At 41.1% G+C, this 13666-nt stretch overlaps 1 protein-coding gene across 5 annotated transcripts in view; it reads left to right on the top strand.

Moving 5' to 3' along the window:
* celsr2 (cadherin, EGF LAG seven-pass G-type receptor 2) overlaps positions 1–12924 on the top strand; it is an 81919-nt gene extending 68995 nt beyond the window's left edge. Inside the window, exons 19-34 of one of the 5 annotated variants that reach the window (XM_017304905.1) lie at positions 1252–1435; positions 2605–2926; positions 3969–4136; positions 4215–4338; positions 4408–4608; positions 4918–5092; positions 5849–5961; positions 6097–6179; positions 6888–7014; positions 7113–7223; positions 7881–8011; positions 8099–8184; positions 8263–8475; positions 9205–9408; positions 10349–10571; positions 12473–12924. In XM_017304905.1, the coding sequence (XP_017160394.1) occupies positions 1252–1435; positions 2605–2926; positions 3969–4136; positions 4215–4338; positions 4408–4608; positions 4918–5092; positions 5849–5961; positions 6097–6179; positions 6888–7014; positions 7113–7223; positions 7881–8011; positions 8099–8184; positions 8263–8475; positions 9205–9408; positions 10349–10571; positions 12473–12566 (2559 nt within the window). In that variant the 3' untranslated portion in view covers positions 12567–12924. Of the gene's footprint in view, positions 1–1251; positions 1436–2604; positions 2927–3968; positions 4137–4214; positions 4339–4407; positions 4609–4917; positions 5093–5848; positions 5962–6096; positions 6180–6887; positions 7015–7112; positions 7224–7880; positions 8012–8098; positions 8476–9204; positions 9409–10348; positions 10572–12414 lie in introns of all 5 variants that reach the window. The other 4 variants (XM_008409793.2, XM_008409791.2, XM_017304906.1 and 1 more) reach the window with 4 other exon arrangements.
* The last annotated feature ends 742 nt before the right edge of the window (positions 12925–13666 follow it).

Raw genomic sequence — 13666 nt, 5'->3', positions numbered from 1 at the left:
ATTTTATTTCCAATTTGTAGTCATCAAACGAAACATTTATTATTTCTCTGCGAGAACGTTTTTAAAATCAGGCAACATTTCACGAAATGACGTGATTAGAAGACAGCAGAACTCTGATCGTTTCCTGATCCCGCATCACTTCCCTCTGCGGGAGAAAAAACCAGCAGAAGCAGATCAGCTGCGCTAGGCGCTTCAAAGCCTCTGGTCCGTTAAAGCGACCAGATCAGAGATGATTCTCTGACAGATATTGTTCTTAGTCTGATTAATAATGAGCTCCACAATGTTCTCCGTGGGTAAAGTTGAAACTGTCTGCGCACCAAGTGGTCAGCTGATCACAGTCTGGACAGAAACCAGCGAACCGCTCTCTGTTCTTATCAAGACGAGGTGAGGAGGGAATCTGACATATTAACTCAGTTAAGTTTTTACTGGTTTTGTTTTTAAAACATCATTAACGTATGCAGTGTAACTATATATTGTATATTTGGCGTTTGCCATCTCACGTGTGATTAATTGGAGCATTTACGCGCATTTATTGCCCAGCGCTCTGCGCTTGTTTCTGTTTATCGGATCTGCACTTTAATTTCTTTCCTCTCTCAACAGTCAGCTGTTATTCCTCTACTTAAACTATAATAAGTAGATCATAAAATTCTCTTTAGTTTTTCTCTGTGTGCTCCAAACTCATTAAATGTAAACTCATCAGAAGCCCGAACCACCATCAGGCTAATTCTGGTCCGACCCGAACTATTGTTACCTGTCAAATTACCTGTCCAAGCAGAGCTTCCTAACCAAGGTGTCCATAACTCTTCAACACGCTGTCAGCTCCCGGTCAGAAAGACGCATTTAGTTCAGTGTCCATGAGATGATATTCAGAAAGGATCTTTTATTTGATTGATTTTAGTTTCCTCTGCGATTAACTCTTTGCATAAAGTCTATCATGTCTCCATGTGCGGCAGTCAAAGGTGTTAATTATAAGATGTCAAATGACAGAGGGGCTTAAAAATTAACCAAATATTCAGTTTGGTTATTTTTTTAAATTTTATATATATATAGATGTGCACACACACATTTAAAATTTTGTCCCCCCGAGAGGTAGTCCTGGCCCCCCCTTCGCCCCCCCAACTTTAAAAGTCTAGCTCCGCCACTGGGTGAGCGGTGAACCTCACACCAACTCTGCAAAGCGAAACTTAAAGGAAAGCAACAGCAAAGACTTTGTATCACTGTGAGTCTGAAGTATCGATCGCTTTGTGACAGAACCTGATCGCGGTGGGCAGCAGCGTCCTGGCTCCAGAGACGAAGACGCACTGGGAGCTGATCCAGCACTCGGAGGGCGGCTCGGCGGCGCTGCTGCGGCACTACGAGGATTATGCCAACACACTGGCTCAGAACATGAGGAAGACCTACCTGAGCCCCTTCACCATCGTCACGCCTAACATAGGTGAGGATGGTTACAATGCAACAGGAAAACCTGCATTTATTTACTTTAGTTTTTATGTTCAGTAGCATCTCTAAGCGGGGGGGGGAGGCGGGGCCATGGCCCCTTCTGAAAAACGCTGCCCACCACCGGCCAATCAGAGGCATGATTATGTCAGAGAAATACATAAAAACCCAGTAAATAATTGAATAATGAGTCAATAAAATTACATAATGTCTGTCTTGTGTTTTTTTCTTCTTTTTTTTTTAGTTTTTTCCCCTAATATTTTCACTATCCTGGTCTGGATGCCCCACTGTTAATATTCTTAGAAATATTTACAACCACCATAATTACTGCAGCTACTAATACTACCAATAATAATAATATTTACTATGATTATTATTATTAGTAGTAGTAGTAGTAGAGGTTGTGTGCAATATAATAAAAATAAAATGCCTTTTCAGCTTTGTCATATGTATTTTCAATAACTTTTTTAACATTTTAAATATTAATGATACTATAATTGTTTTTTTTTTTAATGAAGAATGTCATTTCTTAGTAATCTCCAAAAATGCACATCAAAGGTTACACCACATGTGTTCATTAAAAGATGGAGACCAAATGCAAACGTTTGTCAAAAACACTAAAAACCCCACAAAATGTTTTTATCTGTTTAAACAAGATATACTTCCCTTTTCGCCAAGATTTATAGATTATATGAATCTTATAATAAAACTGAATAATTCTAACAATATTAATATTGACAATTTGTGAACTCAGTTCAAACAAGTTTGAATTATTTGGTTATTTCACTTACTAAAATTAAAAATCTGTGCAGATTCTTCTGCTCCTTTCAGTGAGGAAACAAGAAAACATTAATAATGAAAATTTTGCTTGTGTATAATTTACACTTTCTCCAGAACTGCAGTCATAAGAAATCTGAGCAAAACTCCAAAATCTAATATTTATACCTCACACCTGTTGTGATTATGTGTGTGTGTGTGTTTTTTTTTTATCATATTCATTATTTAAATATTTTATTTTTAATTTGCTCAGCGCTTTGTGTTCTTGGAAACTGGATATTTCTTTAGATGAACTCGACATATTTAGGTCATTTCAAGCTGAGATACATTATATAAAATCTGATTTATTTGAGTTTTTGACGCTTCCTCATCTTTTGTCCGGTTCTGCAGTCATCTCCGTGGACCGCCTGAAAAAGATTAACTTTGCCGGAGCCAGGCTGCCGCGGTACCAGTCCCTGAGAGGCCCGCGTCCCGCGGACCAGGAGACGGCCGTCACTCTCCCCGACTCGGTCTTCCAGCCGCCCATGGACAGCAGGGGCCACAGACACCTGGACGTTTTCCCAGAGTCCTCCTCGCAGAGGAACCACTCGGCTAACAGGAAGAGGCGACACCCGGACGACAGCCAGCAGGACGCGGTGGCCAGCGTCATCATCTTCCACAGCCTGGCGTCGCTTCTGCCCGAGAGCTACGACCCGGACAAGAGGAGTCTGCGGTGAGACGAAGCTCTGTCGTTTCTTAAAGTTTATTACTGTAAATATTTGATGTGGATGCAGAGGAGAAAATGGAGTAAGGCTGCATTATGGATGTGGAACAAAAACCTGAATGAACTTCTCTGATTGTTTGAAATGTGGAAGTTCAGATGATTGAATTTAGATGCCATGAACAAAGTAATTTTGGATTTGTATATGGCAAGTTAAACCGCAAAAACACAAAGTTTTACCAATAATTTTGGGCTATTTCTAGTACAAATATCTCAGTACATTTCAATTAAAATAAAACTAACTTACAAGTAACTTTTCAGCAAAATAAAGGAGTTTGTTTTAAGTCAATAATCATTTAATATTGACTTTAAAAAGTTTGAGTTGGCAGATTATTTCACTTACAGCAAGACATTATTCCCATGTTATTCGTTAAATAATCTGCCACTGAAACTCAAACTTTTTCAGCATTATTGATTTAAAACGAGCTGCTACGTCTCGCTGAAAAGTTACTTTTAAGTAAGTTTTGTTTTAATTCAACTTTAATTCCAGACAAAAAATACGTGGCAAGATTTTGCAGTGTAACTGCAGCCATCAGATTACACAACACCCAACTCTGGACTCACTTATAGCTTTATTAATATATTAATATACGTTTTATTATTTCATTTTACTTATTTGCTTTATATTTAGGTTGTATTTAACATTAGTGCACCGATTGCAATTTTCTGTCCGATTACTGATTTAAAAAAAAAAACCCTGGTCTGCCGATTCCGGTTTTGACCGATACCAATACTGACTTTACTTGTTTGAAACGTTGCTAAAAATATCAGACGTCTGACTGGAGAACGAAAAAGGACAGTGGTTGATTTTTAGACCTTTGTTAAGGTAGATAAAATAGGTAGATAAGATCATGTAGGTAAAATTTTATTAAAATACCTTTGTATATGCTTTTCATAAGTTTTATGTCGCTTATGGTTACAGCGATTTGGCTCGAGTCGCTTTGTCGACAGAAAAGCGTTTTCCATGTTCTGATTCTGACTCGTTTTGCGGCAGCGTGCCGAAGCGTCCGGTCATCAACACGCCGGTGGTCAGCATCACAGTGCACGACAACGACGAGCTGCTGCAGCACGCGCTGGACAAGCCCATCACGGTGCAGTTTCGCCTGGTCGCCACTGAGGAGCGCTCCAAGCCCATCTGCGTGTTCTGGAACCACACCATCCTGTGAGTGCGAGGCCGCTCGGCGTGACGGACCGACAGGGCGGCGCCGCACTCCTCTCATGACGCCTGGTTGTGTTTCAGAGGGGGAAGCGGCGGCTGGTCAGCGAAAGGCTGCGAGGTGGTTTTCAGGAACAGCTCCCACATCAGCTGCCAGTGTTACCACATGACCAGCTTCGCCGTGCTGATGGACGTCTCCAGGAGGGAGGTGAGTCGGCCCTCCGATCAGCAGCAGCCTGGCTGCAGCTCTGTGCTAAATAAACGATGTTTGCACCAGAACGGAGAAATCCTGCCCATCAAAATCCTGACGTGGAGCACAGCTGGCGTGACGCTGGGCTTCCTCTTCCTCACCTCCGTCTTCCTCGTGTCCCTGAGAGCCATGCAGTGCAACAAGACAAGTATAATCAACAATGGAGCCGGCGCTCTCTTTCTGTCTGAGCTCATCTTCATCCTGGGAATCAACCAGGCTGACAACCCGGTAAACCACTTAGCCTGTCTCTTCTTCTCTCCTCACACTTTTCCTGCTTTTTCATCCCAATTCTGGAAGTTTTTCCACTGGTTTCCATTTCCAGATTTTCCCATCACTCTAAGCCATATGTTTCTCAGCAGCAGGTTGATCTAAATGTTTCAATGGAGCAAGGTTAGAGGTGAAGCCTTTGCAGATGCACTGGCAAGTCCTGTAACGGCTGAGTCTTCAAATGGCCTAATAATTCTTAGATTTAAAGTTTTCTGATATGTTTGACATTAAAGGTTCGTCTGTGGTTCAGTCTGTCCTTCTGTCCTGCAGTTCCTGTGCACAGTCATCGCCATCCTGCTGCACTTCTTCTACCTCTGCTCCTTCTCCTGGCTCTTCCTGGAAGGCCTGCACATCTACCGCATGATCAGCGAAGTCCGAGACATCAACTATGGACCCATGAGGTTCTACTACCTGATCGGATGGGGCGTCCCGGCCTTCATCACCGGTCTGGGTCTTCCTCATTTAAAGGAAAACAATGTGTCTGACATTATGGATTTAGCTTCTGCCAGTCTGAATCAAATGTGAAGCCAGGTTGTGATGATGTGAAATAGAGATGATCGCATTGGTCCAAAATATCAATAATATATATTATAACACTAACATGCTAAGATCAATACTTTAATTTAAGATTCTCTCATGAAATTTCAACTGAACTCCACCTCAAAAAGATTTTTGCTTTGATTTACTTTCGTATTATAGTTGTTTGTTTATTTAAGGAAAAAAAACACAAATTACTTTATTCTATTCTTTCTGTTTGTTTTATTAATCTGTTATGAAGTACGTTGTATAAACTTTGTCCAAATTCTGTCTTTAGGTTTTTAAAAAACACCTAAAGGTCAGAAGTTTAATATATCAAACTTGAATCAAAGGTAATAAAATCAGTGTAGTATTGGCAGTACTGACTCTTTATTTAATTTATATTAAATGAATAAATTGTTACTAAAACATGCAGCATCTCATCCCTCCAGTGTGAACAGCACTATGAAGCTTACTACTTCCGGTAAGCTTCATAGTGCATATAATGAAACAAAATAAAACCACTGAATAAATAAACACATTTGGCCAAACTTCACATCTGTAATACTGTTAAAATAAAACCCTGGTGCACTATTGTGTATTAAGATTTTAAACGATGCATTAAAATGAAAAATGTCCTACAGAGTTTAGTTTTAGAGTCTGTGGTTTGTGGCGTAATCTCCAGGTTTGGCAGTGGGATTGGACCCTGAAGGCTACGGAAACCCCGACTTCTGCTGGCTCTCCATGTTCGACACGCTGATCTGGAGCTTCGCTGGACCGATCGCCCTGGCGGTGTCGGTGAGTCCGTGCTCACAGGATGTCCGACTGAATGTATTGTGAACGAAGTCACCTTGGCAGAGTTTGTCGAATTGTTTTTATCCAGATTAAATGTTTAGGCTCACAGGTGTGAGATGTCTGGTGTTTTGTCTGCAGATGAACATCTTCCTGTACATCCTGTCGTCCAGAGCCTCCTGCACACTGAGACACCACAGCATCGAGAAGAAAGATCCCCGAGTGTGAGTATCCAGACTCGGTCATTAAACATCTCTAAAGGTGTTAGCCTTACCCAAACAAGTTAGCTTAGATCTATGGGCTAACCAGAATATGTTCATTACATTTTTTCACAAAATCATTCTTGGTTAATGATATTTTAGTCGGGTCAGTTCTTCCTAGTGTGAGACCCTAAAACAGATTGAGCTGCTTTAGGGGGTCCTGTCACTTTAAATCCTATTCAGCTGCTGCTGGCCACGCCCCCAACCCAACGTTTACATCCACACACGAAACTGGCAGCAAACAGATGTTCAATTATGCAACAGTACATCTTTGAAAAGCATTAGCAAAGCCTTCTGCACAACCAACAAGAATGCAGCATGTGGTTTCTGCATGGTAATTCAACAAAGAAACACTTGTCTCTTCCAGCAGCTGTTGTAAAACCTAATGTACTCGAGCTCCCCTTGGGTTGCCAGGTAACGAGCTGGGCTTCAGTGGGGTTGCTAGGTTATGCGTTGGGCTTCACTGGGGTTGCTAGGTGAGTAGCAGCTCCAGCTGGTTTTGAAACGGCTCAATTTGAAACATTAACTTATTGCCAAAATTCACATTTTGCCTAACAGATGATCAATAGACCAGAAGGAACTCATCATCGGCTTTCATTCTTCGGATCCCTGAACCTTTGCAGATGCTCACTAACTTCTTCCCTCCTTCTCTGGTTGGGTTTTATCCTGCAGCTCGGGCCTGAAGACCGCCGGCGGCGTCCTGTTCCTGGTTTCCGTCACGTGCTTCCTGGCTCTTCTCTCCGTCAACAGTGACGTGATCGTCTTCCACTACCTGTTTGCAGGTTTCAACTGTGTGCAGGTGAGACCTGAGCCTCGACCGCTGACAGCTAATGACTGCAAGTCCTGTCACCTGATCTTTGTCCTTCACGTTGTTTTTGTTTTGCTTTGTTGTTGCAGGGTCCGTTTGTTTTCTTTTTCCGCATCGTCTTCAATAAGGAGGCGAGGAAGGCCATGAAGTACTGCTGCAGCAGGAAACGCCCCGATCACTTGATCAAATCTAAAGCTTCGGTGAGTTCAGAGGAAGAGCCTTTAATATGAATCTCTTTCATTTATCGGAGTTATATTATGTGATTTAGTTACAAGTAGTCCAGATTTTTGATTAGACAGCAGGTTTCCTTTGTTCATTCATTCATTCATTCATTCATTCATTCATTCATTCATTCATTCATTCATTCATTCATATTTTCTTTATTTATTGATTGTTTTCTTTGTCTCCATCTTTCTGAATTTCTCTTTCTGTCTTTTTCCTGTTATTCATTCATTGTAGGTTATATATTTAAAGGCTGATCCATGTAGAAATATCTAAATATCGTTGATATTTACTTTAAGAAATTATCTTTACAAACCCTGAAATCGGAAACTTGAGCCTCAAGCAGTCAGGAAGTCAAACATGAGAATCGTTTGGTTAAAAAAGGCCGATGCATCTTCTCTTCCCTTTTCTGAACAGAAAAAAACCTTCATTACCAACGACTTTATATTATTTACTATGTCTTCTCAGGTTTTCTACAGAAAATAATCCTAAAAGTTAAAACGGTTCAACACCGTTTTCTGTCCCTATGTGTTTAAATGATCAGCTGTGCATAAGTCAGCAGGTCTTCCATCTCTGCGCTGCTTCATGTTCCAGTCATTTGATCGTTGTAAAGCCTTTTCTCTCTTTGGTTCCAGAGCTACAAAGGCAACAGCAGCTACATGGACGGCCGGTTGTACCACCTTCCCTTTGGAGACTCCAGCGTGTCTCTGAACGGCACCATGCAGAGCGGAAAGAGCCAGCAGAGCTACGTCCCGTTTGCCCTCCGGTGAGGGCGATGCTTCAGGAGCGGCCGTGTGGTGATGATGATGATGGTGGTGGTGGAGTAACAGTGAGCTGTTCTGTCTTCCTACAGGGAGGACGGACTGAACAACAGCCAGGCTCACATCGCTCTGAACGACCAGACGTCGCTCTTCCACGAGACGAAGGAGCGTCTGGACGGTATCGTCTTTCATCCGCCTCACCAACACAGGTTCCACCTCCAGACTTCACCTAACGCTCTGTCTGTCCGCACGGCAGACCATGACACGGACTCAGACAGCGACCTGTCCCTGGAGGACGACCAGAGCGGGTCCTACACCTCCACACACTCCTCTGACAGCGAGGATGAGGAGGGTCCGCTCCCACCAGAGGAATGCTGGGAAAACCTGGCGTCTAACGGGACTAAGAGACCTCAGCCGCAGGGTAAAGAGCCAGATCACACTGGACATATTTCAGTTTTCCATCCTTCTGGTTGGTTATGCTTTTTGTTTTTGTGGGGGGAAAAAGATCGCAAATAGAGAGAAAGATAAAACCAGCCACTGGTTCGACACTGTTTGTTTCATCCAGAGGATCTGAAGCCTCGACTATTGAGAAACGATTGCTTCCTGGAGGCGTGGACTGCGTTGAAGTTTTATGTTTTACCCAATCACTAACGTTTGTCCGTTTTGCGTGTGATGCAAAACGGACAAAAGTTTTGCATCGTTTTGCTTACCGGAAAATGCCATCCTCACTGCAAAAAGAGAAGAGCCAATCTGAAAGGCAGTGAAAGCTGCAGCATGTAGCAAAAGTATGTTTTTTACATATTTGTTGAAACTGTCGCCATGTCGTGACAGTATAACATGTGAATTGCTGATCGACCCGGTTGAAAATCTACCGGAGGAATCCATTTCAATTAGATAAATCCCAGAGGGAGCAGAGAAGAGAGGTGAAAATCAAGCAAAGTTTCTTAGAAAGACAAAAGCCAGGCTTAGGGATCTTTGAACTTTGACTCCTTTCATCTCCTTGCCAGCAGAATTGAACAAACTCCACATGATCACGTTTGTGACATGAAGACACGCCTCCTTTGATTTTTATGTAGAAAGCATCTGACTTGGTGACCCCAAGATGCTGCTTTTCTCAGCCATTGTTTTGTTTCATTGTAGTCTTTTTATTTTTTTTACTGTAGGAACTGAATTTAATTTTTGTCCCTCCGTTTTTCAGACAACAGTTTAGGTCCGATGCCCTGGCCTGTGAACCGCTCAGCAGCAGTGAGTGACGATGAGCTTGGCGATGGCGAGGGATCAAAGCTGAACAGTCCAGAGTCAACGCAGCCAACTCCGGGTCGCAGAGCAGACGAAAGGTCGCAGGACTGCATGACGACGCTGCTGCCTGCATTCCCAAACATCGGCGCCCATCCGCACAGAGGCAAGCCCTGAAAATCACAACCATTCACTGATCTAATGTTGGCTATACTGAGAGCAGAGATAAATCCGATTCTACGGAATGACAAAAGTGCCACTGTGTCATAAATAAATAAATCATACAATTATAATGAATGTCTGTCAGTAAAATGAATTAAAGTTGGAACCAATTTGGCAATAGACACAATGAAAAATAAACTATTATACAGTTATTTACATGTGAAAAATGTGCATAATATCTAATTAATAAAAAAGTTATCATATGATCAGCATTTATTTATTCATTTGCTGTATGAATAGTCTTATAATTCAATAAATAAACAAGTAAATAAACATTTATATATTTAATCACTAAAATACATTAGAAATAATAGATGAATGAGCAAATATATCCATGAATATTTAAATGTTCAAAAAAATTTATAAAAACAAATTGGATGTAGAAATTATTTATTGAAATTTGCATTTATTTGTTAAAACAATATATTATTTATGCATTTATTACATAATAAATACTAAATACATGTTGTAAAATATCTGTATTGTATATATATATTATATATACTTACATGGGTTTGTCTTTAAATACATAATTGAACATACATACATGCAATTAAAATTCCCCAGTTACTCAAATGATTGGCTGTTAAAGTAGTTGTAAATTTATCTGATATTCAATAAATCTTTTTTAGAGATAAATATTATTAATATTATTTATTTAGTTATTTGAATTTGGCACATTTGAACTTCCATAAAATACAATCCAAGTTTTTTTTTTATGTTTGTGTGAATTATTTAAAATATATATTTTTTAAATCATAGCGCATTTTCAATTAATTTGCTTCTCACTTAAAATATGACAGATCAAAGTAATAAGTTAGTAAATGAATCACTTAACTGAATTTTGTCACTTTGGGGCTCCCATATGTCGGACCTTCATGCAGGTATCCTAAAGAAGAAGCAGCTTTCTCCCATCGTGGAGCGGAACAGCGTCCATCACGTCCACAGTGAGCCTCGTGAAGGAACGCCCGGCACGCCGTCACCGCAAGGATCCTCCTCTAGCGAGACCCGGTCCGGGCCGCCCAAGCCCGGCCTGCCGGAGCAGCTGAACGGCGTGGCGCTGAGCATCAAGGCGGGGACGGTGGACGGAGACTCGTCAGGATCAGAGTGAGTGAAACTCAGAGAAACAGAGATGTCTGCCTGTCGATGTCTCCCCCTGCTGCCGGTTCATCCAGCGTCCTCCAGCTGTCTGTGTCCAACTTACCGTTTGTCCTCAGTGACTGTTGTTTTCATCGATCACTGCCACGTAGATTTAATGTCCAAATAAACACAAGATTCTCTAATACATGACACAAATTTAGAGTTCAAACCACTACGTGACAGAACATTAATTAAGTCGCTGCTGAAGGAGTTTCTGTTTTTTATGATGCACAACAGACATTGGCCTCTTTAAATTACATTTAATCTAATAACTAAAAAAGCTTCTGGCAACACGAGTTAATTCAGCTGAATGTTGTTCTTGGTGTTCTTTTCAACCTGCAGTTTTACGGCGCCCCCAAGGGGACATGGGGAAAAAAGGTCTTCTGCTTTCCCAGACTCCTCTTCCTCATGATCAAATACATCCTGGTCTATTTGGTATACAGTCACAAATGTCAATTTAAACTTTCAAATACTTACACGTTTAAAGAGCCTCAGTGAAAATGTGTTTATTATTGAATCTTTGGTGCAGAAATCTGATTGTACAGTTTTCCTCAGACAAAATAAGAGTTTTATTAATTTCCTGAAGGCAAAGGATTTTTGTTTATATTCTTCGATTTGTGATGAGAAGATGTGAAAAGTCATAAAATAAATTAACAAATCATAATCTCTCATAGGCTGCACAGTGGCGCAGTTGGTAGAGCTGTTGCCTTGCAGCAAGAAGGTTCTGGGTTCGATTCCCGGCCTGGGGTCTTTCTGCATGGAGTTTGCATGTTCTCCCTGTGCGTGCGTGGGTTTTCTCCGGGTACTCCGGTTTCCTCCCACAGTCCAAAAACATGACTGTCAGGTTAATTGGCCTCTCCAAATTGCCCCTAGGTGTGAGTGTGTGTGTGCATGGTTGTGTGTCCTGTGTGTCTCTGTGTTGCCCTGCGACAGACTGGCGAGGGTGAACCCCGCCTCTCGCCCGAAACGTTGGCTGGAGATGGGCACCAGCACCCCTCCCGACCCCACTGAGGGAAAAAGGGTGCAAGAAAATGGATGGATGGATGGATAATCTCTCATAGAAAAATAAATTAATAAAAATCCAACTTTTAACTTGAGTTCAAGTATTTGTTAGAAAAATAATTCTGCTTTACTAAATTACTGGTGTCGTGATTATTGATGCACCTAAAGGTAACTTTGTACGGTGCAAGATCCGTAATGCTGCGGGCCTTCAGAGGCTCTGAGAACCTGGTTGGTTCATGTAATTTGATTTAAAGTTTTCAACGTACATAAATTAAATAACTATTTAATATTTACATTCAGAATTTGAAATAATTTGTAAACAATAATCTTCATAGTTTGTTGTGTTGCCATAGTTACAATCTGATGCTATCAGTTTAATTTCTGTATTTAAGCTCAGTGTAGATCTCAGCAAATAATAACCCATAATCAGTTTTATCAGCCCTGATTATTGGTAAAACAGATCATTTAAAACGCCTGCATTAAGAGACTTTTTAAAGTTTCTGAAATGCTTTTTGGCTTTTCTAACAACCATAAAAATCAAATATCCTAATTATTCTTCTTTCTCTTCCCTTTCCAAAATCAAAACTCACAGATTTTTATTCTTTAATTTTGCCCCATGAATTTCTGATCCAGAACCAATCGGGATCTTCACATCCATTTAGCATCATCATCATCATCACCTCACAGTCTGAGCCTCACAATTTTACCATCATTTATCGTTTCTTCTTCCTCATGTTGTGCCATCTTCATCCTCACTCTTCGCTCATCCTCTTCCTCACATCAGCCCTCCCGCCTCTCTGTCTCCCAGCAGCCACTGCAACAACAGCTCCATGTGACCCCGCTGATGGAGGGATGTGTCTTTGCAGGTCAGAGAGCCTCCCTCCTCCTCTCCACTCGCCGGACTCCACCTTGAGGAGAGACGACGCCTCTTCGTCATCACAATGCGCTGAAAGTGTGTGAGTTCATATGAGTGTGAGCCAAACGTCAGGAGTCACACGGATAAAACAAGCCTCCCTTTAAAGAAATTTTGTTTACATACTTGAAGAAATGCACTTTTTTTTAAATTTGCTGTCCAGATATGTTGATGGTCAACCTTTTTTTATTTTTTTATCGTTTTCTTTTTTTAATTCCTGATTATGAAAACTGTTTTGAAGTCTGTGTCTGGGTGGGTCGTCCAGACGTCCGCCCCGACGTTCAGGGAAACCTCTTTTTGTCATTTTTTAACTGTTTTGTTGGTTGCTGTGAGCATCTCTGTGCCTGCCGCTGCAGGAGGTCAGACTCAGGCGACTGAGTCAAACAAAAAGACAAACATCCGTCAGCTTTGAGTCGTTTATGTATTTCTGTGTGTGTGGACGTTGAACTGAACTTCAGGAGAAATTAGCTGATTTACGCCAGACATTAACATACTCTGTATAAAAAAAAACCACTATCTTTTTTTCTCTCTCTCTCTGAAGGACAACAAAATCTGATATTTTATGTTGTAGGTCAGTCAGGATTACATAGATTATTTATATTTGTTAAAATTGACAATAATCAGAGAGAAGAACTTTTAGATAATTTCTGAAACATTATTTAAAGGTGACCTATTTTGTTAAATTCACTTTTTGCACGTTTTTGTTCTTCCACCAACTGCTTCTAAAGACAGCCAAAGTGCTTAAAAACATCTGGTAGTGAGTTCGTGTTTCCTGGTGTCTGGAAAATGAGCTGCTTCAAAAACCTCCAGATTAAGTCACATTCAATGGGCACTGCGCTGTTACCTAGCAACCCCAACCCAGCCCATTGCCTAGCAAACCAAGAGGAGCTCCAGCATTTTGCTCAGCTGGTTTTATCGCTGTATGCGCTGAACAATGGCTGCTGGAAAAGACAAGTGTTTTCTTGTTGACTTACCATCCAGAAACGACTTGCTGCATTCTTGTTGGTTTTGCAGGATGCTCCACTTCTGCTTTTCAAAGATGTATGGTGTAATCATGGAGCAGCAGTTAATTTGGATTTGAAGTGACAGTGCGTTCTGAAAAGAGCTCAGCAGACAAAAATCTCATTATCTAATGATTTTCAGCTCA

The sequence above is a fragment of the Poecilia reticulata genome, linkage group LG5, assembly GCF_000633615.1.
Source record: "Poecilia reticulata strain Guanapo linkage group LG5, Guppy_female_1.0+MT, whole genome shotgun sequence".
In the NCBI taxonomy this organism is placed as follows: domain Eukaryota; kingdom Metazoa; phylum Chordata; class Actinopteri; order Cyprinodontiformes; family Poeciliidae; genus Poecilia; species Poecilia reticulata.
Note: the sequence above shows the minus strand (reverse complement) of the source record. Positions and strands in the feature narration are given on the sequence as shown.